Source organism: Lipophrys pholis (assembly GCF_963383615.2).
Source record: "Lipophrys pholis genome assembly, chromosome: 1".
Lineage (NCBI taxonomy): Eukaryota > Metazoa > Chordata > Actinopteri > Blenniiformes > Blenniidae > Lipophrys > Lipophrys pholis.
Window position 1 is genome coordinate 37,984,743 of NC_137635.1, and position 26,641 is coordinate 38,011,383.

A 26,641-nucleotide genomic window follows, 5' to 3' on the forward strand; every position below is an offset into this window, starting at 1 on the left:
GGCAGGAAAATGCTAACTCCGCCTCCATTTATAAAAAAAAACTGTGATGGTGAAAGGAGTGAAACATGAACAGTATTTATTTACATTTAACAGTTGTTGATGCCAATCAAAGCTAACTTCTCCAATGATTCTGTGCACAATTGTTCTGATCCTTTGTCAACTGTGATGATGTTGTTGTGTTTTTGTTTTTGTTTTTGTTTTTCTCCCACTGCAGGCATTTGAAGATATCTACATTGAAAAGAGAAAAGTCATAAAGGTGGTGTTGGAGTATGCTGACAAGATCTTCTCCTATATCTTTGTGCTAGAGATGTTTCTTAAATGGATTGCATATGGCTTCAAGAAATACTTCACCAACTACTGGTGCTGGCTCGACTTTCTTATTGTGGATGTAAGTGACCGTTTTGCTGCGTCGTGTTTTGAGATTCCAGGGGCTACTGTAGCTTGCTGAATGTCGCTCATGTTTATGGAATTTTCCTTTCAGTGGCTGAACCATCAATGCAATAAGTGGATGTTGTGTGTTACGCAAAAACAAGCAAGCTTTAAAGAAGGATCCCCAAAGGATTTTTTCTTATTGGCTTACAGATTTCTGAATTTAAACAAATTCAAAACGGCTTCATGTGGTTTTATTCTGTCAGGATTTGGTCACAATAATCAATTGTTTAACAGTGACAGGAGTTATCTGGTGCATACCTGGGGAACTTAAATTGGTTCTGTAACCACATAGTTATCCAAAGTGCAGGAAGCATGCAGCTAAAAGCCTGACTCGACTTCCTCTGATTTCACCTGCTGTTACACAGATTGCCACAGACCGCTCTATTGTTAGGGTAAGTTGTAGTTAGCAGGTCCCAGGTGAGTATGGGCTCTGAGGTTGGAAACTTGCATCCGCATCACAAATTCTTATGCTTCTTCACTCGTAAATGCTCTTTGTTTTGATATCAAAAGCCACCGTCCCGTTTCTAAACAATTTTATTTAAAAATGGTTTATTTGCAAAACTGTCTTTTTAATCGCCTACTTCAGGACCTTGGCTTTTATATCGAAAACAAATGCAGTGCCATCCACTCTGAGGTTTATCTACAGAAGATCTGGTGTACAGTCTACGATACGTCAAAGCTTTGACTGAAGAGCAGACGTTTCTATTCTCAGCTTTACTTCATAAATACACCAGTTGAATTCATGTCTAAACTAGTGTCTAAGTTATGCACCAAGCCCTCTTTGTTATGTCTTAACATATTAAATATACTAGTGTTCATCGTAATTATTTTCTGTTGACAAAAGAACTATCATTATACTGTCTGTTTATTTTTGTAGGTTTTTGTCTGTACTCTTGTGGAGCCAAAGACTTCTGTAGCACTGAAAATGAATTTTGAGTATCTTCTTTAGATATATTGGACAAACACATCTATAAATAGACTTTTATAAAGAAAAACAGACTATTGGGACCTTTTTAGCCCTAAATTGTTTCTGATGACCTTATTGGCCCAATTAAAAACAAATTGGAAATGAATTTGGCACAGACAGATATAACTTCTTTATAAAACTCACTCTATTTGATATATATCCATATGTATATGCATATATAGGTGAGTATGCATACATGGACATTGTTTGTCTATACGTGCATACTTGTCTGTGTTTTGTCATTATCAGTCATGACATGAATCTCTCTCTCCTTTCTTTCATTTATATTTCATTTTCATTCATAGCTGTCATCCATGGGCCATTCAACAGCGGAATACCATTTTGTTTTGTCTGTTTTGAATGTAGAATAGAGTGGAAGTCTAAATTTACTTAAAAAAAACTATTACTAAATATCAAAAATGAAACATTTGTGTTCCTAACTGTGGAATGTCCCAAAATATACACTAGATATGGCTCTTTTATTGTTGCTTTTCTCTGTATATTTTTCGAATATTCTAATTAAGACATTTTAGTTCTGCAAGTACAGTAATTTGTTTAAAATCTACACATCTGATATTAAATATGTTACTTTTTTTTTTTTTTTCCAAGTGTTTTTGTACTTCCGTCTAAAGGGTTGAACATAAACTCACCTGTAGATATAAAATGATTGCATGACTCTCACTGTTCATTTCTATTTCTGTATCTTCTTTAGGTGTCCTTGATAAGCCTGGTGGCAAATTCTCTGGGTTATTCTGACTTTGCTGCTATCAAGTCTCTTCGGACGCTCCGAGCTTTGAGACCTCTCAGAGCTTTGTCCAGATTTGAAGGCATGAGGGTGAGAAACATGTTTCATGTTGTCTTTTAATGCCACTTATCCACTCCAGTAATGCTGACCCTGTTGACCACAAATACACAGATTTATCTCAGCATTGTTATCCCTCATAATACTAGTTTGTTCAGTTGTTGTCTGAAAGCATAATAGTCTCATGATTGCAAAAAGATTCCCATGACAGACTTTAAGGTGAGGTCCAGAATAGCTCAAGAATTGATTGCGTCATTTAATCACTTCAGCAAATGCTTAGATTCTGTATATCGACAACTATTGTGGCCAGTATTGTGAACGGACATTGCTGTAGGTGGTTAATTGACATCAAGCAAACCTTAACAAACCCAATAAAATGTTTATATTTTTACGCAATAGTTGATCACTAAACTCTGAATAGATTTGCAGAATCACCATATGATGTAACTTTCTCTGTTATTTCTTCTGCTTTCACCGTGTGTTGGACATTAATGATTTTCAGTAAAACTTTTAATCATTACAGGATTGATTACCATAAAAGCTGGTTCAGATACTTTTGTCGCCCGTAAAATTGTTAAGTGTAAGTTCATGAAATAATTCTATCTATTGGCAAATTGCACATTTACCATGGTGTTATGAGCACTTACTGCAAGTAGTGGTTCGTACACAATAATGAGTCCTTGGAGTTGCATTTTCTTCTTTATTTAATAAGTTTTAGATTTAAGTTTTGTATTTGAAGATGGTAAAACAGCTATCAGACGATAGCCGACATGTTTTGTCTGTTCAATGTATCGGTTAAGAAATCTGGAATTGGAATGAAATTCAGAAACTCACTAAGAACATCATCTCATTATTCAGAAACTGACCCTTTTTCTTGTGTGTCTTGCTCTTCAGGTGGTTGTGAACGCTCTTATAGGAGCCATCCCCTCCATCATGAACGTGCTGCTCGTGTGTCTGATCTTCTGGCTTATCTTCAGCATCATGGGGGTCAACCTGTTCGCCGGCAAGTTTGGGAAGTGTGTGAACAGAACGGGCTTCATCCACAGCGTCTCTGTCGTTAACAACAAGTCCGAGTGCCTCTCCATGAATGACACACAGTTTTACTGGACAAAAGTCAAGGTCAACTTTGACAACGTGGGACTCGGCTACCTTTCCCTTCTGCAAGTGGTGAGATTTTCTCTTTCTTATCCATCAATGAGTGTCAGCCAGTCACAAGGAAACACCTTTACTATCACCAGAGCTGGTTCAGTGTACTGGATATTTTAACTTCGGTCTATTCACACTTTGTCATAGCCTTGAGAAATAAAAGGTCGTATAAAAGGTAGCTATTATTTGTAATGTCATGTGACAAAAAACAACTCAGGGATTTTTGTGTTTTGTTTGTGTGTAGTTTAATACATCTTCTTGGTCTGTTCAAAATTCTCCACACAAAATTAATACTTCAATTCAACTTTATTTATATAGTGCCACATACAACATAGTAATTTCTAGGTGCTTTTTACAGAGAAACCCAACAAATCCCACAAATATTCTGAAGTATTGTCATATATACATACCTTTTTCTGTACAACAAAGTAAACATTTATCAACTGAATAAAATGACGATGATTGCCACAATAGTTTGAAACAGCTCAACACAGCTTTGAAGTACATTCAAGGGATCAGTTTATCGCTGTCAATAGATAGTACTGTATGCATCCCAATGACAATGCATAAAGGGACGAATCTCCTCTACTACCTCACATGATTCACAAAAAAAGGCGTTTTACACTTAGTTTTGCGCACATGCAGACGATTGTTGACCACCCCACTAACATACCAGCACACAGGTATCAGAAACACATTTTGAGCTCCCTCCCCTCATTAGTAGCATCTTGTCTTCTCATTTAGAAGCAAAACATATCTGTGTAACGGTCACTTGTCATTAATATTGTCCCCCTTGTACCAGGCCTGCCTGGTTTTGGGGATTAACTCCTTTGTGGGGATTAAATCGCTGCTTGTTTTTGTTTTTTTCAAAATCTCACATTTGGGCTACTTTAAGCCCATTTTAACATGGAGCAAAAGTTCAAGAGGAATGTAATAACCTATTGTCAGAAAAAGCAACAATTTACATGGTGCATTTATAGTTTTGCTCTTTGTGTTCAGGCAGTCTTGCAAGAAGTAATCTGGTTACACTCATGCTGGCTTGTTTTCTGTCATCTGAGCAGAAGATACAGTATATAGATATTTCTATCAACATTAGTAAATGTGTCTTTCTATAATTGAAGTCAACCGTTCACAATATCAATGCAAAGAAAAATAATGCCGTGTTCCACTTTAATATTACAGGCAACATTCAAGGGGTGGATGGAAATAATGCATGCAGCTGTTGATTCAAGAGGAGTAAGTATATCCATTTAATGCCAGGGCCTTTTTTAAATAAAAATACAGTGTATTAGTGATCTGACATATAACGGCTTGCTTTCAGGTGGAGGAGCAACCCATCAGAGAAATCAACCTCTACATGTACATCTACTTCGTTATCTTCATCATATTTGGCTCCTTCTTCACCCTCAACCTTTTCATCGGTGTCATCATTGACAATTTCAATCAGCAGAAAAGAAAGATAAGTATTAAAAATACGGCTGCCATCACTTAGATCTCTTGGCACTTAACATTTATCACCAAGCAGGACAGATTCACATTTCATGTATCTGGTTTGAGTCAGTTTGGCTCTCAACGCAAAACTTAGAATGAAGAATTGGAGGCTTTTTCGTAATGAGTTGGTCCTCTTGATGTTTTATGAAGTATATAAAACATCAAGAGTTTCTTGTCCTGAAAGGGAAAACTGAACCTGCTTAAGAATTATGAAGAGGCACCACCTCTCACCTCCAAAGCTTTATTAGATCGTCTTTATTAGAAAGTCCTGTTGCCTTTTAAGTTCAGAAACACAGATGCAATGACCTGAATGACAGAGAGTCTCCACAGACTTTTGTTTTGCATGTTTTCCAAGAATAACTATCTGCTATATCACCTGCTGCATCTCACTACAGAATGAATATGGCAAGACATTTCATGTGACTCTTGACTGAAGTGTACTTGTCATTGCGCTCTCAGAGTTTTACATTTCCACATCGTACTCAACTTAGAAATTGTCTCGACTTGATGGTTATCTAGTTCAATTTACAAGTTACAAATTTCTCCAACAGGATTCCAAATTTACAAAACTTTAATCAACGTGTACAGAGCCTCACACTTCTGAATGCTTCATGGCATAAAGAAAATCAAACATTCAATGGTGTTCCTTCTATTACCGTAAATTCTGAACTATAAGCCGCTACCTTTTTCACACGCTTTGAACCCTGCGGTTTATACAATGACATGACTAATTTATGGATTTTTAGGGGTTAACTTGCTTCATGCCACCAGATTCTACTTCCGCGTGTAGGTACATGCTGTTTTGAGTCTCTGCTTCTCCAAAACTTGCCCTAAAAGTGATATTTCTGCTCTTCGTGACCTCGTCTTGTGCTACTTTCCGTGGTCTGGAACTCCAGCAGCTGACAGCTGTGAGTGATGCGTTCAGGTGCATCACGTAAAACTAACCTGCTGAAGTCTGTGGCAGAGAAATCTTCCTCCTCAGAATCACAATCAGCAAATAACCGATAAAATACTTTATCAACAGAGGTAAAACCCTGGGTGACTGTGGATTTCTCTCTCTTTCTCTCTCTCTCTCGCTGTCTCTGTGTCTCTGTCTGTGGGCTTCTCTGCAGCAGGTGGACGACACGCACACAGCGCTGTGTGCAGGAATTTCCAGCACTTTGAAAAACAGATTTGCGGAAATTTATGAAAATATGAGCAATCCCCATATTCCCGCAGTGAACTTCCTGCCCTGTTGCAACATGGACACCTGCGGCCTATACATATATGTAAAAAAAAAAAAATTCCTTTTAAATTTTGCGGGGGTGGCTTATATTAAGGTGCGCTCAATAGTCTGGAATATACGGTAAATGTTAATTAGAAAATGCCTTTGTTTTTCCTAAATAAAATGGTAAAAATAATGTGATGCATTTCCTATATACTTAGGTGGACAAGATATTTTCATGACTGAGGAACAAAAGAAATACTACAATGCAATGAAGAAGTTAGGCACTAAGAAACCCCAAAAGCCTATACCAAGGCCATCGGTAAGAACAATTATTTTTGTCTCGGTGTTCTTTGTAATAAACAAATTGTGTGTCGTCATGAGTTCTTTGACTTGTTGAGTTTCATGTTTGTTCCCTAAATCTAGAACATCCTGCAAGCCTTCTTCTTTGACCTGGTGTCCAAGCAAGCCTTCGACATCATGATCATGATGCTCATCATCGTGAACATGGTGACCATGATGATGGAGACCGATGAGCAGTCTCAGCATATGGAGTCCGTCCTCAACATGATCAACCTGGTCTTCATCGTGATCTTCACCACCGAATGCCTGATCAAGATCTTTGCCCTTCGCTGTTATTTCTTCACCGTTGCATGGAACATTTTTGATTTTGTGGTCATAATTCTGTCTATAGTGGGTAAGAAACCAAGCACAAGCGAGACACAGATTTCATATTTGCAAGTAAAACAAGAGATATGGCTTAATATTTAATTATCTTTTAATTTATTTTAACGTCTCTTTTGGGCCATAACCAGAAGTAAAAAAAAAAAAAAAGAAGAACATTTGTTATGGCAGCTGATGTGCCCACAAACAGTTGTTGACAGTTCGTGTTTCCAATGCGTTACTCTCACCTTTTTCATGAGACCAACTTTTTAGAAGTGGCACAGTAATCCAGTAGTGTCCAACACAAGCACATATCTTATCAGTTCAACAGCCAGGCCACCAGTAAACACCCCAGTGCTGCTGATACCAAGTCTGACTTTGACCACACATTGAGAAAGTCCGTGTTGCTGAACTATGTTCAGAAAAGAATGGAATCCATTTTAATTATAAAAAAAATATGTTTTACATAAACTTAAGTGCAATGAGACAAACCTGTTGTTTTATTTGTGTCTGTCCTTTCAGGAATTGTTCTTGCTGACATCATTGAGAAGTACTTTGTCTCCCCGACCCTTTTTCGGGTCATCAGACTGGCGAGGATTGGACGTGTACTTCGACTTATACGTGCAGCCAAAGGAATAAGAACTTTACTGTTTGCCTTAATGATGTCCATGCCGGCACTCTTCAACATTGGCCTCCTGCTTTTCCTTGTCATGTTCATCTACGCTATCTTTGGTATGGCGAACTTTGCCTATGTGAAAAAACAAGATGGGATCGATGACATGTTCAACTTCGAGACCTTCGGGAACAGTATGATCTGCCTTTTTCAGATCAGCACCTCCGCAGGTTGGGACAACCTCCTGAGCCCTATAATGGCCAGTTCCCCAGATGAGTGTGATCTTCACTTTGTCAATACAGGCACCAACACCCGGGGGAACTGTGGAAGCCCCTCTGTGGGCATAGCTTTCTTTGTCAGTTACATTATCATTTCTTTTCTCATTGTGGTAAATATGTACATAGCGATCATCCTGGAGAACTTCAGTGTTGCCACAGAGGAGAGCACTGAACCGCTGAGCGAAGACGACTTTGAAATGTTTTATGAGGTTTGGGAGAAGTTTGATTCTGAGGCCACACAGTTCATCGAGTTCTCCATGCTATCGAGCTTTGCCAACACACTGTCGGAGCCACTGCGCATCGCAAAACCCAACAAGATCAAGCTGATCGCCATGGACCTGCCCATGGTCAGCGGGAACAGGATCCACTGCCTGGATATCTTGTTTGCCTTCACAAAGCGTGTACTGGGAGAGTCGGGTGAAATGGACGCCCTCAAACAGCAAATGGAGGAGAAGTTCATGATGACCAACCCCTCCAAAATATCCCATGAGCCTATCACCTCGACGTTGCGTCGAAAACTGGAGGAGGTGTCTGCCATCATCATCCAAAGATGTTACAGGAGACATCTGGTGCGCCGGCAGATGAAGCAGGCGTCTTACCTTTACAGACAAATCAACTATGAGACTGTGGTGGATGTGGAGAACGCTCCAGAAAGAGAGGGGCTAATAGCATCCATGATACAGCACTATGGGCCTGCAGGAGTGGAGTTCATACAGATAACAGAGGATGTGCTAATGTCCTCGCCACCGTCCTATGACAGTGTGACCAGGGCGGCCTCCATGACGCTCTCTGAGGGGGTCAGAGATTCAGAACTCATGGAGCCTGGAGAAAACTATGAGGAAACCTTTCTTTGAGACTCAATTGTGTGCAGAGTGATTGTAGTGCTTTGAATTGCTTTGTTTACAGCGGAGAATACACAGTATATCAAAATCACTCACAGTTGAAGACACTGTAACTTTCTATTTGACCAGATAGTGAGAAGACATGAAATGTTTAAAGAACTCACAGCCTCCAATTCAAAGGAAAAACCTGTATGTGACAAAGTCCACCTTCATGATGTCAAGGAGAAGTTATCGTCATATTAAGTTAAAGCTGAACATTCACAGCTTATAACAATTTTTTTGCAATGGGCAGCTTACATAGCACAATTTAATTCACAGAAAACTATACATATTCTTTATTTTTCTAAAATCAATCGTCCCTGACAATCGGCTCTGTGACAGGAAACTATTTTGAATATTAGATTCATATTCATCATTTTCAGTGTTCACACACATACTGATTGATGTTAGCTTAAACAGCAGAATTATTACATTAATTTAATTGATTTTGCAATTAGTAGGAATTCTATAAATACGTAATTGTAGAAGAAACCCTGAGCCTTCAATATATGGGTCCAGAGTAAAGTTTTCTTACCTAAAGTTTGAACGAAATGCCACTGAAACTCTGTGAATCTGTTTCAGCTAATGAACAAAGGCTATGATACAGGGTGTGGGCACATGAGAGCTTTTTATAATAGCTTCATTTCTCAGTCATTACAATCAGCCACCAGGGTAAATTCTTCTTCCATCTTCTTTACCACTTTGTACAACTCAGGGTCACGTGGGGCTGGAATTGATTCCTGCTGACTATGGACAGAACACAGTGTAAATAGGTTACGGTCCATCACAAGGCAAACACAGAGAGACAGACACTCATTTCTTATTCCCAACTTTGGTCAATTTAGAGAAGCTCATCCACCTAATACACATGTTTTTGGACTGTGGGGGGAAACAAAACAGTACACTCAGAAAACCTTCACACAGGGAGAACATGCAGAAGCCACAATGAAAGGATTTGAAAACGCAGAATCTAGCCAGTGATTCCTCACTGTGAGGGAAGTGTTGACCACAATAACACAAGCAACTAATTCAACTATTTGTTTTTTATCTTTATGAGAGCAGCTTCATATGGTTGTGGATACAAGACCCAGCTTGTTCCTCACAAAACATTTCTTAAAACTTTTATTCTTCAGAGTGAGTACTCAAGATTTAGATATACATGACATACATATACATATACACACACACACACACACACACACACACACACACACACACACACACACACACACACACACACACACACACACACACACACATACATATACACACACACACATATACATATACACACACACACACACACATATATACACACTCATCTGTTTCATTTGTTATTAGCGAACGATATAATGTTGACAGTTATGAAGCTCATTTTGAGGTTTTACCATTACAATATCATCTCAAGACCTTTCTAATTCAATTTTACAGTTAAAGAAAAGAGCTCATAGCAAACTGTAGGAACAAATAGATTTTTAATTTATTCCTGAAAGGAAATCATGACGCTTTAGTGACTTTTATGGTTTTTACTGAGCAGTGTGATCAAATGTATTTATTTCATAATGCAGTCACACAAAGGGATGCACAGATAGTTGAAACTCACATGAGGAATATGTTTTGCCATGAAAAAGTACCACTTACAGTTGTTTGTCACATCTAATGTTGTTTAACCTCGACTGTCATTTACAACGAAGGGCTGTGTGTACGGATAATCCCTGAATCATGTGCCTGATTTTTGATTGTTGTCTGCACACTTCACTGAATCGCTTTGGATAAGTTGTATTGATATGATGGATGTGGACTGGAAGAGCATGAATGCACTGAAAGCTCGTTTTGTAATTAAGTGTGTAAAGAGCTTTGAGGCTGTACATTGTATGTAAAGCTAATTTCTACCTATTTTTTGTAATGTATTTATATTGAAAGGCCATTTTAATGACTCTTGTGGAGGCCATAAGAAGATATGATCAAATTATCTATATATAATGTGTTAATTTTTATATAAAAACTTTCCTTGATAACCTGATTGTCTGTATTGCATTTAGGTTAAACGTTTTATGGACTATTTGAATAAAAAGAATTAAAACTCTTTTCCATATTTGTGGGTTTTCCATCTGTCAGCGCAGTTTGATTAGCATGGTGATACATAGTATGGATTTTTTTTTCTATGTATAGATCTCTCCTGAGTCTTCACAATTGTTATAGCATTGTCCTTTTCACATCCATATTTAAAATGTATAGATATTTTTTTCAAGAAAGCATAGCAAGACATTCCGTGTCAGTCCATTTTCAGCTGATTTGACCTCATTACAAGTCGGGGAATGTTAAATCTCTCTGTCTCTGAGTCCATGTATCCCAAAAAAAAAAGGACAGATGTGCACAAAACCTCTCCATCTCCACGGCTGTCTGTCCTTGTGAGTGCAATGCCCTTTAGAGCTTACAATTGTTCGCAATAGCTCCACCAGTGCAGTGTAGTGTCATAAAAAAAATGTATTCTCAATTATCTGAGCTGATGAACATGTTTTCTTTAAGGAGATAAATTAGGGAAGTGGTTTCTCTTGTGAATGCAGAATAGCACAGTGATGTCGCTCCATGATTAACCGCCAAAAGATCCACTGCAGTCATGGAAAAACAGTGAATGCAAATATAACACACAAACTCTTTTTTTTTCCCATTCATGGACTTCTTTTTTTTTTTAAACAAGATTATATCTAATATACCTTGTCCTATCAGCAAGTTATACGACAGTGCACAATTTAGCATTGGTGCTAAATTCAAGTTTATAGTTAGTTGTGCACTCCCACATTTTCAGTTTGGAAAAAAAAAAAAAATCAACAAGGGTGCCAATTTGGATTTAGCCCCAAAGAGATTTCCTCTCTGGTTGTCGGGGTGGTCAAATCCAACTCTGACCAGCTGGGATAGAGGGATAATCTGTATGTAAAAAAAAAAAAAAATCACTTGTTTTAATTACACGCACAGACACACAAATACATGCACTCTCTCTCTTTTTCTTTTATTCATCATTCACTCACCAACACACGATCATACATACTGTACACAAGTCCACATAAATACATTGACGCATCAGCGACACACACTAAAGTGTTTCTATCCTGACTCACAACAGGCAGATGCTCACTCGGAATTTAATTTGGGTTTGTCCGAGAAGTGCCAGAATAATGTGCCTTGAATGACTGTGACTTGGTAATTGATCTGATTTTTAAGCGTTTGGACATGTGGCAGAGATTAAAGCTTCATCAGTGAGAAAAAAACACAAACATTTTTAAAAAGATTAAAAAGGCACTATGTCTAATTACCAAATGTGCCAGCAGAGAAATGCCCCAATGCCAGTGAAATGTATTATGAAGTAACTGCATAGAATGTTAACTGAAACTTGATGAATTGCATATGGCGCATACTAAATTAACATTCAATATTTAATATTCAATAGTTAATTCAATATCATGACTCATGTTCTGTCTTGTCATTGTCACTCTGTGAGCTCAGTAGGAAATAGTTTCATTTTTAACAGAAATTTTATTTGAGTCGTCAAATCTGCTGTTGACCATTTACAACTTTGAGAAAGCCTGTTTAAGAATCCCAGCTAACTTTGATTTTAGTAAAATATGCTGAGATTTAAATGGTCAATCTGTACTTATTAAAAGTCAATTTACAGTTCGGGGTCATGGGGGTCTTGAGTTGATCCCACCTGTCTACATCCTGGACACATCCCCAACCCGTCACAGGGAAAAGACAGAGTGACAGACAATCACACACACACACACACACACACACACACACACACACACACACACACACACACACACACACACACACACACACACACACACACACACACACACACACACACAGTCACATTTTTCGGCAACGTAATCACCAATCGGACTCGAATACATGTTTCACGACTGTGGGAAGAAACGAGAATACCCACCTATGCTCAGGGTGAACATGAAAACTCCATGCAGACAGGGTCCGAAGCAGCTGTGAGGACAGAGTGCTCACTTCTTCACCTGTTCTGCTTCTGGTGAGTCTGTGGAATCTGTCATTAATTGCCTCTGTTACTTAATCGCGTTACATACAGCCTAAAACTGTCAAGCTATTAGCTCACTTCACATATGATGAACTTTGACTGTGGCCAGAAACAACAGGAGTAAAAGTCACAAATCTGAAAGGAAAAAACACATTTCTCTATACATTCACAGAATATATGATCTGTGATCATTCGTCATTTCAATTTGATAATTAGGATAGTATATACAGTAAGCCGTTGACAAGAAGCTTTTTCGTTTCATTCAGATCAGGAAGTAGTTGTAATTGTGTGTTTCTGCAAGCTGTGATTCTCGGTGGCTGTTTGTGAAAACAGAGTGAAAATTGGGTTTGGCTTGACCAAAAAAAGAGAGCCCGGGAAGAGGAAGTAGCCTTTTTAGGTACAGTGGCCCTTCTGTCAGCCACCATGCACTGAAGGGATTTACTTAGTCATGGTGGCTAACGCTGCCCAGATGGCCTGATGGGGCACTATCTAATTACTTTCTCATGGATCCTGTGTTTCTGTTAAATACTAGGTCATCACAATTTTGCAGCCTTCATCGCCACCACCAGGGGAGTACTGCATTACAGATTAAATTAAAGAATCAGGACCTTTAGTTTATTTGCTCTTTTGTTTCAAGAAAAGAAACATGGCCTTGCTCAGATAAATGCATTAGTTTTCCATATATTCAAAGATTTCAATCAGAATACTCCAGTACGCAGTTTGTCCAGATTAGTATCCAGATGGCTGGAGGCTATCCCATCATACACTGAACAAGGGCGAGGGTTCAACGTGGAAAGGTCAACAGTCCGTCATTGGACCAACACATAATTACACACATACAAACTCAGGCAAAACAAATCACAAATCATCCAAACAAACGTGCCTTTAGATTGTGGGTGGAGATGAACAGGAAGGGAGAGAGTTTACACAGACATCTAACATGGGTGAAATAACACTTTATTTGGCAAAAGAAAGGCCTTTTTTAACTTTACAAATATCTGTATTGGATAATGCTTACAAAAAACCTAATAAGGTATATTACATCTAAAATTGTAGTTTTGTTATATTCATTATGGAAAAAGTCGCCTGAATTGTTTATGACAACTTGACATGAATGACTGGCCTGGTTGTGTCTTCTGGAAGCTGCCTGCAGGTGACGCTAGAGTCTACAAGACTAAAACATGCCACGAAGAAGAAAAGACCGGAAGTGTTGCTCCGCTGTGTTCGTGTTGATACGAAGAAACTTATCTGGACATGTTTTAAATCGTTTGAAAGCAACCCACAACTCAGAATAGGAACGTTTCAATGGAATTAAAATCCATTTGCCTTCCTCCAACTATCTGAAGTCTTCGTGTGTACAAAATGGGTAACGTGTCAGTATCTTTTCTGGGTTTTTAACAGTTTGTTTTCGATTCTCGTCTTTGTACTCAGGAATTAATGTCGTTTTTTAATTATTATTTTTTTTAAATGGGAGATACTTTATGTAGTAGTAAAACAGGGACTTGTATCTCAGAGTTTATTCCGCATCAAAGTTTTCCACAGCTGTGCTAAGTTTTTGTTGATTGTTATTGTATCTTTTTACATCTCGAATTAATAACCGCAAACAACAGAGTCTCGTTATAAAAGTAATCAGTGCCCATCACTCCTAATAAAAACGGAAATGATACACTTTCCTTGACGAAACATCCCGATATGAAATAAAAGAGACTTTATTAAAGAGATCACACGTTGCATGCATTCACTGTCACTTGTTTATTTGGCTTGACTTTTGTATGGATATGAACGATCCATATGTAAGCGAGTCTTTGCACTTAGATTGTAAGGTAAGGTAAGACAAAGCAAATTTGTTTATATCCCACTCTTCACAAGGAAATTCACAGTGCTTTGCAAGCAAATAAAGGAAATACATTAAAACAGTGATAATTAATGTTAAGCAATTAAGATTATGAAATACATTGAAACAAATCATTTCAGAAAGGCGTTAAACGGAGAATAAAGTTCAGGCTATATTAAGATAAAGGTAAAAATATATTGTTTAATGACAAGCCTGAGTAAATCATAGTGTTTTATGGCCTGAGGGTATGAATGTTTTCTATTTTACGCCTACATGTAAATCTGACATGTATTTAGGCTCAAGGCCATTCAACGCCTTATTGACCAGAAGTACGATTTTGAAATCCATCTTTTGAGCTCACACTTTATCATGATCCTGAGAAATACATCAGAACGTGTTGTGGCTCACAGCCACTGTCAATGGGTTTCAGGATTCTTGTATTTCATTAACACCTTGAATAACATTTACCTAGTTTTTGTCACACAGCTGGAATCCATGTTTATGTTTCCATGACCTGTTTTTTGGTTAAATGTTATGCCAGTGCTGATCAATTTGGATCAAAACACTTAGTGTGCGTTGTTCTACCACTTGCAGAGGTTCCCCTCGCCCTGTCATCGCTGAGGCTCCTGGTTCCTCCCGTGAGGCTGCTGTCGGCTGTGATGTGGAAGGTGGTTCATCTGAGAAACGTAGAGCACTACCGGAAAGTGGAGGAGTTTGTGTCATTGGTAACTGAAGTCATTCCTGGCATCCTGACAGACACACAGATGCAACTGCTCAAGCTGGGCTTAAGAGCAAAAGTAAGATACTTACATGTACAATACAACAATTTACTGTTATGAGTATTTGTGTGACTATGGAGGCTGATTGAAATACAAGTTTGTCAGAGAAGATGGTTAAGTAATGTGCAATTGCGTTTTGATGTCAAATGAGTTCATTTACTATTTCACATTCAGTTTCTTTCGAAGACATTTGGCATATAGTAAACAGTGGCTTAGTCTCGGATTTACCGAAAACCTACAGCGACAAACAACTTTAATTTATGTGCACCTTGATTCAAAGGTACATACACAGAATATTGAACTAGTGTACATAGAATAGATGCACCTTCAAGCACATCTTGCAAATGTTGTTTTTTCAATGTTTTCCAGTATGTTGACAGACTCATTTGATTGAGGAAGATTTGGCTGTTGAGGTTTTGTGTTGTTATAAGAGCAGTGTGATCTTTTGAGAAATTGCTTGGACATCTTTGTTGTCTCTGCAATGTTTTTTTTTATTCAAGGTGATGATAAAGATGTTAAACACTGCGTCATCAGACGATCCCAGAAGCTTCAGAACCCAATTAGACGACCTGCTGCGACCTGCACAGGTGAGTGAGACTTTATGTTCTTGAATAGGAACCACTGACTTATCATTTCAGTTTCATTGTTATGTGTTTAACTTGACAGCTAAATCCAGGAAATGAAGCTCTTGAAGACAACTTTGTTCAACTTGTTCACAAACTCCTGAATGATTCAAAACAGAGAGAACATTACCTGAAGGTGAGCTCTGCAGTTTGCTTGATTCTCATACTGTAACATGTAACTTGACAGTTCAGTTTCTTCAACAGTTCTAGTAGGATAACACCTTCTGCCATTTTTGCTTTTTTTTTTTCTGCTGCTATAATGTTGAAGTTGTAATGCGAATAAATGCTGGTCAAACAACACAGTTCAGAGAAGCTATTATATTGAGCTGTTACTAATTTACAGCCAGCTGGAGAAAACATCCAGATCGTGATTGAGTCATATGTGGTCTGTGTCCCTAAGACAAAAGAAAAACGTGTGACTTTTGGCCGCTGACACCTCCTAAATTCCTATTATTTCTTTGATAACTTTTTTTTTTTCATTCTCATTTTATGTGAAGTCAGTAGATAATCTGAGTACATCTATCATTATCAGGTCCCAAATTACAAAAAAGTGTTAAAGCAATAAATTCTGAAGAATTTTGCAGCCTTTTGTTATTTCCTTAGAAACCACCATATATTTTTGTCACTCAAACACTTGAACAGTTCAGATACTATGAAATATTTGTCTGTTAATTACCATCACCGTCATTCTAGGAGGACGTTGGTTATTTTTAGCAGGATATCAGCAACTCACATTTTGTAATAGTGGGTGATCGAGAATTTTCCAGAACTTTAATGTCTTTTAAATTATGTCCTAATTCCCTTTTTATGGAGGCTTTTAATGCTGTATAAATAAATCAATTGTGCAAGACTGATTGGGTGTCAATGCATTGGAAAAATGGGACAAGTAGACATTTATTCTCTCCCTTCTGACAGAATGTGTTTCCTGTAGAGTATGGGCCTGACTTTGACAAAGCACTGGAAACTCTGATTTGCAGCTTCTTTCACAAACTGGAAGAGCTGCTGGTCGTTCCAGACTTCAAGCAGGTAAAGACACCGCACTCCCTTCAAAAGAATTTACCGAACGTTTACTGACCTGGATGATGTGGTTTTCGGTGAATTTAATTAACTGTAATTGTTTGATAAAGACTGCAGCGTGGATAAGTGATGCATCCACCATGTTGGAAGAGGACGCGCAGTGTCCGGCTAAAGCTGAGGACCTCAGAGTGTTGCTCAAAAGCAAAGCGTCTGTCTGTGAAATAACCAACATCGATTCCGGTGGTAAGTCTGTCTGTGTTAAGCAACAGCCAGGTGTTGTAAATGCTCGTTGGGGTGAATTATTGACAATGGCTCGCAATTTGTCAGTTGATGACATTGACTGATTTATCAGAAAGATATTTGCAGGCTTTAGGTGACAATTTTATTTAATTTTAGTGTCTTTTATGTCACTGAAAAATGATTTCTACTGGCGCGCAGTTGTAAAACCTCCGTTTTCAATTCTTCTTTAGTCTGAATAAACAAAACAAAAAGTTTGTTGCTTAATCAGTTAGAGAAACAAAGCATAATCTGTACTGACCCTTTTATCAGTTGCAGGGTTGTTAGAAATATAGTAAATCTATGAACTAACACCTGCTAGTGCTGTGATCCTTTTTTCTCTTTTGTTTTCGCAACTCAACCGTTATTTTAAACCATTGCAGATTCTCACAAATACTTTCACACAAACCGCAAACACATGGGAACCGGTCATGCCGTGCTGAATAAAAAATGTTTCGGAACAATAACAATGTCAGAAATCATTTATGTTTCCGCTTCCTCACATGAGATTCAGCTTTCTCACAGATGTCTCAAAACAAATCCCCAGACATCCTCAAATCGCTGCGTAACCAGTGCTTGTACACTTCCCCCAGCAAAGAACACATTTTTCAGAAATGTACGTTACAAACAATGTTGTAAATGGTTTTGTGCAAAAACTAATGAATGTAAGTGAATACTTTTCATCTTTGAATTATCATGGACATAATGTGTGAAAATTTTTTATCTTTTTTTCTTTTCTTTTTCCAACAGTGTCATCTCCCTCAGAGCAGCGGTTGCTATCGTCCTTATCTCTTCCTGCCTTATTAAGGGCCAAAGATGTGGACTATGACATGGAAATATTTGATGACCAATCTAAGGCGACAGGTTTTCACCTGCAGGATGTTAGTTGGCCATCTCAGGCGTCAGACAAACTGAACAGCAGCAATACCGGGGAAACGACACAAGGGAATCGCCAAGGGAGTATTCCTGATGTTCCCTTAGAAGATGGACATGATGGCCGAGCTCCTGCCGCCCGCCAGGCACCATCTACATCTGTCGAGAGCTCGCTGACATCGAGCTCCATGATCGGGCCACAGAGGCAGAGAGTCGCACATCAATGCACTCAGTGTGGAAAGTGCTACATTTACCGTTATGAGCTTTTGGAGCATCAGCGACTGCACACTGGAGAGAATCCTTACAAGTGCTCACAGTGTGGGAAAGCCTTCAGGAGGACCTCAGATTTGTCAACCCACAGGCGGACACAATGCACAAAAGCAGCTTATCTTTGCATCAAATGCGAGAGAAGCTTTCAGTCGATACAGGAGAAATTTAGGCACCAGTGTGTTCATAGCATCAAAAGGTTTGACTGCTCCCAGTGCAGTAAAAGCTTTAAGAAAATGTACCTGCTGGGTAAACACGAGCTGACCCACAACCAGAGCCGCAAGTTCACATGCAAACAGTGTGGAGGCGTGTTCCCCAGCATGAGCGAGCTGAAGTCCCATCAGAAGAGCCATCCTCCTGAGCTCTCCAATCAGTGCAAGCAGTGCGGGAAATTTTTCAGCTCCGTCGCCTGTTTGACTGCTCATGAGCTGCGGCACCGACAGCAGAGGACTCAGATCTGCGTGCGCTGCGGCAAAGCTTTCAAGAACAAGCACGATCTGAACCTTCACATGCGCAGCCACACGGGTGAGAAGCCCTTCCAGTGCACGTACTGTGGGAAACGTTTCTCCGTGTCTGGCAATCTGAACATCCACGTCAGGACTCACACGGGAGAGAAGCCGTATCTGTGCTCTGACTGCGGCAAGGCCTTCATCTCAGCCGGCGAGCTGCAGATACACAGACGCACGCACACAGGGGAAAAGCCGTACAAGTGCTCTGTGTGTGGGAGAGGATTCACCATGGCGAGCAAAGTGACGCTTCATATGCGCGTTCACACCGGGGAGCGCCCTTATGTGTGCTCCGAGTGTGGGAAAGGATTTTCACGTGGCAGTGAACTTAAAAAACACACCATGAGTCACACGGGGGTTCGACCTTATGCCTGTCAGCTCTGTGCAAAGACCTACACATGCCTCAATCACCTTAAAAGACACTTGAAAAGTCACAGTGCCACCCAAACACAGATTTTGATTTCCCCAGATCACGCCGGCATTAGTAGTTGAAGGCATCGGCACTTTGGTATTTCCTAGAAATTCCAGAAATGATTATTTTTGATTATTATGCTTTTTTTGTTTTTGCCTTAATTGCAGCCATGGGGCTTGTGTGATCGATTCATGTCTCATTAAATAAAATTATCAGTACTGCCTGTTTCAATTGTCTGTATCACTTGATGTCTTACTGCAGGTAATAACAAGATTTACAGGTATCTGTCTTCAGCATCCTAAATGTGTGATAAATGATTGTTGCTTCTTGTTTGTTCAACAGCAGTAAAGTGTGTAAAATAAATACTGTTTGGAATGATTAAATACACTAATTATGTCATTACAGAGGAACGTAACAATGTTTCATAATGCGATTATTGCTCATATCTTTTAATGTGGGTGTTTTTCTGTGGTTGCCCCATGATTAACTTCCAACCACTCTGAGACGTATCCTGCTCTTTTTCCAATATCAGCTGGAATCAACTCCCTGCAACCTGATTAAGCCAGCTTAGAAGATGGATTAGTGGTTAGGTGAAACATAAATATTTGTGTGTGTGTGTGTGTGCGTGCATGCATATAAAAACTTGGTCCCTGGGCAAGACCATTGACCCTCATCACCTCCCCAGAGGCCGCCCACTGCATTCTATAACTAGGATGGGGGTCAACATGGCAAGAATTAATTTCCCCGGGGGGATTAACAACTATGATAAAGTTGAAAAAATTAAATCTGCTCTGTGAATAAAGATGAATTGAAATTGTACTTAAACATGAGGAAAAATTACATGTTTAAAAAAAAAAACAATCATTGGAGTAGGACATACATTTTACCTCGAAAATGGGGGGGGGGGGGGGGGGGCGGTTGTCATACGTATAAGGTCCAAACTATATTAAAAAAACTGTTTTTTTTCTGGAGGGGGGGAAATAAACAAATTTTCAATTTGTTTTCACAATATTTCACAACAACTGACAAAAGTACCGTAATAAATATAGACTATCATTTCATGATGTTTACAGTATCAGTTTGTGTGTGTGCGTAATGAGCTGCATTTGCCTTATAAGGTGGAGTTTTTATGTTGCACGGTGAGGCGGTGCTCTCCACTTCAATACACATTCTTTTTAGCGGGCTGCCCCGTAAAGCAAAACAAGCGTACCGGTGTCTGATGCGCTGCCCACTCAACGCGCTTCAGGAAGAAGTTGGCGCCTGCACTTAGTTAGCTTGCACGCTAACAGAAACCATGAAAGATGTCCCGTAGTGCGCACATTTCTCTGCGTCGTGAATAAAGAAACCCGAAATGAACGACATGGGTATGTATTACCTTATGCTGCTCGGCAGCCGTGTGTATTTCGACTTGTTATCCATGTAATCGAATAGCTGGAGCGGAGGATTAGCCGAGGCGCAGCAGGCCTCGTCTAATCCCTGGAGCAAGGATTGTTTTGGCCATTTACGCACCGGTTTAACCAACAACACAAGCGGCGTGCAGGCTCGCGTGCGCAAGAGCCTTAACTCAAAAACAAGACAGGGACGATGCCACATCTTTAACATCGTCTGTTGTATTGCAGAGGCTGTTCAGAGAAAACACACAATTTCACGAAGGAGCAGCCATGAAGAGACACAACCATTTGACATAAGCGATTTGCTAATTTAGCCTTTAGCAGACATTAACGTAGGTTGCTGCTCTATATGTGTGCAAACTTTAAACTTGAACTGCTTTGGGAGTTTAGGATCACCCCTTTGACTTGAGCAGAATGCATGTAAACAAACCCAACGTTGGTGGAAAAAGTAAACTGAATATCCACAATCCAGTGATGCCGAGTGTGTAAAGTGAGCTGCTGTGTCGACAGGCAAAACACAGAAGTGTTTTATCCTCGTAATCTGTTAAATCTTCAGTTTGAATTTCCCATTTGCATATATAACATTTATCCCAACCTGTCAAGCAACTGCAGTGGGCTTGCATGTGAAGGTGATGTTTGATAATTGTTGCTGGTAGAATTCGAGCCACAGCGATGCCCAACGTTCTTATCCTGTGTTCATTTATTTTTACTGAAGTCTAATCTCTCTCTCTCTCTCTCTCTCTCTCTAAAGAATTCAGTGTCCCCCTGTCCTCACTGGCCCTTCTGGTCCCACCACTCCGTCTGATGTCAGCTGTGATGTGGGAAGTGGTGCGACAACGAAATATAAAGCACTATGGGAAACTGGAGGAGTTTGTGTCCATGGTAACAGATGCAGTTCCTGAACTGATGAGTAAAAGAGAAGGGAGGCTGCTGTCATTAGGCCTGAGAGCCAGGGTAAGTGGATCTAGTGCGTGCGTGAGTGTCAGGGTCTATAAAAACACTCAGATCACCGTTTGTTTCCTCCAGACGACCCTGGAACTGTTGCGCTCTGAGCACCCAGAAGATCTGAAGGCTGTTGAAACCCATCTCAACCGAATTCGATCCTCTTGCATTGAAGAAGTGAGTAACTCACCTGAACGAGTGTTGCATACTTTCATTTTTTTATTTTCAATAATTGTTAAAGTGAACCGCAAACTTTCTGTCATCCCATTACTTTTATATCCACTGACTGTTGTCTTGTTTTGACCTTCAGACAAATGATCCAGTTATTGAAGCACCAGAGGCAAACTTCATGAAGCTTGTGCAAGGCCTCATCGAAGATACTGATGGCAGGGAACACTTCCTCAAGGTAAAAATGATAATAAATCAAAATTCGTAGTGTGCTGTTTAGAGTATACGGTATTCCTATTCTGAAAGAGACATAAAACAGTCACTTCTTTGTTGTTTTGTGCCTATATTTGTTAGTCATTCACATTTAACACGTAATGTTTTGTTGTTTTATAATTATAATCATGTTTATGCTTTTTCTTAGCCAGTAAAAAGTCATTTTAGTTGTTTTGTTACTGCTTGCCACTTTACCCCCTCGCAAATCAAACGTGACAGTAACCACACTTTTTTAACTCCTTTTATTTTTCTTTCTCTCTCTCCTGAAAATCTGACTTTGATTGGACATCTAGGCTTGCTTGTTAGTTGTTCTTTGTTAGTTTTAATCTTACCTTCAGGATCGATTAATTGAATTATGTCTTTCTCTCTGTGACAGAATGTGTTTCCTGTGGAGTACGGCCCTGATTTCGACACAGCGCTGGAGACCTTGGTTTGTGAATTCTTCACAAGACTAGAAGAGCTTCTCCCAATACCAGATTTCAAGCAGGTACCAAAAGGATCTTTCAAATGAAATGAAAATAAAAGTGATGCCTTGGACACAAAAATAAGAATTGTCTTTATATTGTTGGTGTTTCCGTTTGTAGACGGCATCCTGGATAAGTGCTGCTCCTACAGTCCTGGAGGAGTACATGCAGTGTGTCTCAAATGGAGACGACCTCAAGTTTCTTCTCCAGAGCAAACAGTGTCATGGGAAGCTGGCAAAGAGCAATGTTGGTATGTTGATGTATTTTAACCGCACAGTGCTTCAATTCAATGGGTGTGACAACGTGTTAATATTTCTTTTATCACGTCTTCCCCTCAGCTCCTTTCCAGTCAGATGATCTCCTCATTCCCTCTCTGTCCCTCCCTCCGTCCCTGGAAGTGGCAATCGCTTCCCACCCAAGTGCTTGTGATGATGAAAATAATGACGTCCCTCAGATCGTCATGTTCGATGAAGAACTGTCTACAAATCCTTCCACCTCAACGGACTTTCCCGATTCTCCAAAGAGGACCGATATGTCCTCATCTCCTCGCAGAAGGCAGCAGTCAGGAATCCACAAATGCCCCGAGTGCGACAAATGTTTTAAGCACCACTCTGTCCTCATCGAACACCAGAGAGTTCACAGCGGGCTGCAGCCGTACAACTGCTCTGAGTGTGGGAGGGCTTTTAGAACGGCCACTCTGCTGGCCTGCCACAGGCTCAGGAAATGCAAAAATGCAGCATATCTGTGCATTAAATGTGGAAACAGTTTTCCAACCTCGCTGGACAAGTTCAGACATCACTGCCCGAAGCGGGGGCGCAACTACGACTGTGGGCAGTGTGGGAAAAGTTTTCCAAAGTCCAGCAGTTTGAAGGAACACCTGCTAACTCATGTTCAAAGTCGTCTTTTCAAGTGCAGCCACTGCGGCGTAGGTTTTTCAGGAATTGGGGATCTGAAATATCACCAGCAAGTAGATCACGACAAACCTTATCAGTGTAAACAATGTGGAAAGAATTTTATCTCCTCAAAGAGTCTGACCAAGCATCAGCAACGGCACGAGGAGGTCGGAGACATAGAAACTACAAAATTAATGAGTGGAGGTAAACACAGGAAAAGTAGCTCAGGTCACCGGACTTCATCAGCTTCTCTGTCGTCCAGAAAATCTTCAGTTAAATCAGCCTATCCGCGAGGAAGAGTCACTCACAACTGTCCGCTATGTGGAAGGAGCTTCAAATATCGATTTGAGTTCCTTGAACATCAAAGGTTCCACACAGCGGTGAAGCCTTACAAATGCTCCCAGTGTGGGAAAGCCTTCCGCACAGAGGCTCACCTCTCCGGACACAGAAAGAGAAAATGTAAAAACGCTGCTCATATTTGCACCAAGTGTGGGTGTCAGTTCAGGTCTCTGCATGAGCGCGTCAGACATCAATGTGTGCAGCTGCTGACAAAATACGAGTGTTCTCACTGTGGAAAGACGTTCAAGATGGCCCATCTGCTGAGGAACCATCAGATGAGCGAGCATCAGCTTCCCTACAGCCCGAACCACCGCTTCAGGTGCAGGTACTGCGACGAGACTTTTCCAGGAATCAGCGAATTGAAGTATCACCAGAGAGTGGACCACGAAAAGCCTTATCAGTGTCAGGAATGTGGCAAGTGCTTCCTCTCTGAGAAATGCCTGGCCAATCACGAGCTGCGCCACAATGACGACAGGCCGGAGAGCTGCCTGGTCTGCGGCCGCAGGTTCAGGAACCGGTACGACCTGAAGCAGCACATGCGCACTCACACTGGAGAGCGGCCGTACCAGTGCACTCACTGTTCACAATGTTTCACTACAGCAGGAGGACTGCGGAGTCACACCAGGGTTCACACGGGTGAGAAGCCACACGTCTGCCCAGACTGCGGGAAGGCTTTCTCACAGATGGGCGCGATGCGCACCCACAGGCTCACCCACACGGGAGAGAGGCCATTCAAGTGCACGGTGTGCGGCAAAGGTTTCACGATGGCCCACAAAGTAACAGTCCACATGCGCGTGCACACGGGGGAGCGGCCGTACGTGTGCTCTCAGTGCGGGAAGGCGTTCACAGGCGGAAGCGTGCTGAAGCAGCACATGCTGAATCACTCAGGGGTGCGACCGTACCACTGCCAGATCTGCCCCAAGACCTACACCTGCCTGACCCACCTGAGGAGGCACTTAAAGAGCCACTCCAACATGAACTGAATCAGATCTGAACGCAAACTGCGACATAAGCTAACACGTTTTCACATGGACTGAAGCGCTGCATTGGACGTAGAGGGTACTAAAATCCAACCAATTCCACTGACTTTGGTGACGCTGTTGCAGTTATTGTTAAAATAATTAACCTCCACTTCAGCATTGGGTGAAATGTCAACACAACAGGAATTTGAGGACTATGGAAACACAAACAGATTCACCATTCACCACCACGCTTTGTTTGTTTTTTTCCCCCAAGTTTTACGTTATTTTCAGTTTCTTATGCATGAATACTTTTCTAAAATATTTTATGGACCCTTCCAGAAGTCACAGGAATATTTTCTCAACTTCATTTTGAATTACCTTATAATACCTCTTGCATTTCCTTGGATCCACGGAATAAAGGCTGAACTGCATAATGATATAGTAGCTGGTTGTTCCCACAAAGTGAGTCATGACAGTGAGTCACATTTAGTCTTTTCTCAGTGTAACAGATCCTAAAAATGCTTCTTTTTTTTTCTTTTTTTTTGAGACATGGATCAAATCAACATAGCGAACTAAACAAGACTTCACCAAACCGGGTGCGCTTGTGTATGAAGGATTTATTTTTATTGTCACTTTTTGACGTTTTGACCTTTTCCATTTAAAATGAATCCAAATAGTTTGGTCGTTTGAATCAAGCAACTTAGTCACTCGCACATCTCAGTGCCTTCAACTGCTTATTTAAACCTTTAGGAAACTTTTAACAACAAATTATGAGCAGAGAAGAAGTGTTTGTATTATAGTCCACAGACGGCATAGGTGCCGGACTTTGTGGGTTCACATGCTCCAAAGCCTTGGCCCTTATAAACATTAGTAGTAATTTACAAACTGTCCATATGGATTCTTGAATAAAAATGAAAAACTGCTTTGGTGTTCAGTACACATCAGTTCAAAACCTACATAAATATGTTTGTTCTTATTGAATAGTCCAGTCAGCAGAGCAGCTACTTGATATACACTGTCACAAACTCGTATTCCTCCATCTTGTTTTGAAATGAGTGATTAGCTTTAATGATAAAAGTGTGAAGGTTTGAGTCCAGTTCGAGATAGGTGACATTTCTGTACAGGGTTTGTGTGTGCTCTGTGTATGAGTGTGAGTTTAGCCTAGGTACACTTAACTGTCACAGTCACTCTTAACCTCCCACAGTCTGAAAACATGCGCTTGAGGCTAATTGGTCACACTAAATTTCCAGAAGGTGTGAATGTGAGTTTGCGTCATTGTTGTTGTTGACTGGCACCCTGTCCAGGGTGTACCCCGCCTCTCCCCTGGACAGCCAGAATCGGACTGGGCACCCCAGGGTTGGATAGAGCGATACAGAAGATGGATGAATGTTAAAAGTGTCACATCATCTTTCCTTTTTTTGCACTTTCTACAGCTTATTGACCTAACCTGAAGTGTGTGATCCAGACTAATACGTTCACGAACTCTCCACATGGATCAATGTTGTAGAAGTTCTTGAGAAAAGTGTCGTACGCTGTGATTCAAAAGCTGATATATTGTGAATATATCTGTCAAAAGGCCTTGGAGGTACCACAAGTGTGAGTTGTCTCTTTGTAAATACAGTGGATGACAGATCTTGAGGGTACAAAGTTAAAAACTGCCATTTCTTTTACAAGAAATACTCTGCAACACTTTGCCCTTGGGCCTTTTTTGTAATCCCCACAGTGATGTGCAACGTTGGGAGTTTCAGATTAAATGACCATGGTTACTCAATGCATGTCGGCTGATTTTTATTTAAAGAACTGTAATAGAAGTTTCATTTGCTGGTATAAATGAAGAGGGTTTCACTAGATGGCAGTAGGTAGCCGCTATCCATGTATTGCCAGCGTTCCATGATCCAAGTGTTCTGCTGGCCAGCACTGCTTTGAGTCGAACCTTTTTTTTCTCTATTTAAATTTGGAGCGAAGCTTTTGAAATGTTTACTTCACTTGTAGTCTGGAGCATGTGGAGAATGTGCAAAGATCCCTGAGCAGAGGAGACTGGAGGTTGATGAGTGACTAATGCTGCGGAAGCTAATCTCGCTCATTTCCTGTCATTAA

General features: G+C 40.3%; 3 protein-coding genes across 5 annotated transcripts in view; all 3 read left to right on the forward strand.

Annotated features, from left to right (window-relative positions):
- LOC308109103 (sodium channel protein type 2 subunit alpha-like) overlaps positions 1 to 8,450 on the forward strand; it is a gene marked incomplete at both ends in the record, with an annotated part of 28,892 nt that extends 20,442 nt beyond the window's left edge. Inside the window, 8 exons of the mRNA XM_080462474.1 lie at positions 215 to 388; positions 2,112 to 2,234; positions 3,096 to 3,368; positions 4,530 to 4,583; positions 4,669 to 4,810; positions 6,264 to 6,364; positions 6,469 to 6,739; positions 7,228 to 8,450. Of these exons, the coding sequence (XP_080318600.1) occupies positions 215 to 388; positions 2,112 to 2,234; positions 3,096 to 3,368; positions 4,530 to 4,583; positions 4,669 to 4,810; positions 6,264 to 6,364; positions 6,469 to 6,739; positions 7,228 to 8,450 (2,361 nt within the window). The remainder of the gene's footprint in view (positions 1 to 214; positions 389 to 2,111; positions 2,235 to 3,095; positions 3,369 to 4,529; positions 4,584 to 4,668; positions 4,811 to 6,263; positions 6,365 to 6,468; positions 6,740 to 7,227) is intronic.
- A 5,266-nt stretch (positions 8,451 to 13,716) lies between these two features.
- LOC308107973 (uncharacterized protein) lies at positions 13,717 to 19,525 on the forward strand. 2 transcript variants are annotated; one of them, XM_080460610.1, is made up of 7 exons: positions 13,717 to 13,891; positions 14,954 to 15,156; positions 15,639 to 15,725; positions 15,805 to 15,897; positions 16,677 to 16,787; positions 16,889 to 17,021; positions 17,805 to 19,525. In XM_080460610.1, the coding sequence occupies exons 1-7, from the start codon at positions 13,888 to 13,890 to the stop codon at positions 19,190 to 19,192; spliced, it is 2,019 nt and encodes a 672-aa protein (XP_080316736.1). In that variant the 5' UTR covers positions 13,717 to 13,887; the 3' UTR covers positions 19,193 to 19,525. The 2 variants fall into 2 exon arrangements, with proteins under 2 accessions (XP_080316736.1, XP_080316737.1); XM_080460611.1 differs by having other exon boundaries at positions 13,732 to 13,898.
- An 813-nt stretch (positions 19,526 to 20,338) lies between these two features.
- LOC308115765 (uncharacterized protein) lies at positions 20,339 to 26,318 on the forward strand. 2 transcript variants are annotated; one of them, XM_080473494.1, is made up of 7 exons: positions 20,339 to 20,476; positions 21,255 to 21,457; positions 21,530 to 21,622; positions 21,756 to 21,851; positions 22,263 to 22,373; positions 22,471 to 22,600; positions 22,689 to 26,318. In XM_080473494.1, exons 1-7 carry the CDS (start codon positions 20,464 to 20,466, stop codon positions 24,563 to 24,565), a joined length of 2,523 nt encoding a protein of 840 aa, XP_080329620.1. In that variant the 5' UTR covers positions 20,339 to 20,463; the 3' UTR covers positions 24,566 to 26,318. The 2 variants fall into 2 exon arrangements, with proteins under 2 accessions (XP_080329620.1, XP_080329619.1); XM_080473493.1 differs by having other exon boundaries at positions 21,255 to 21,622.
- Positions 26,319 to 26,641: the final 323 nt, after the last annotated feature.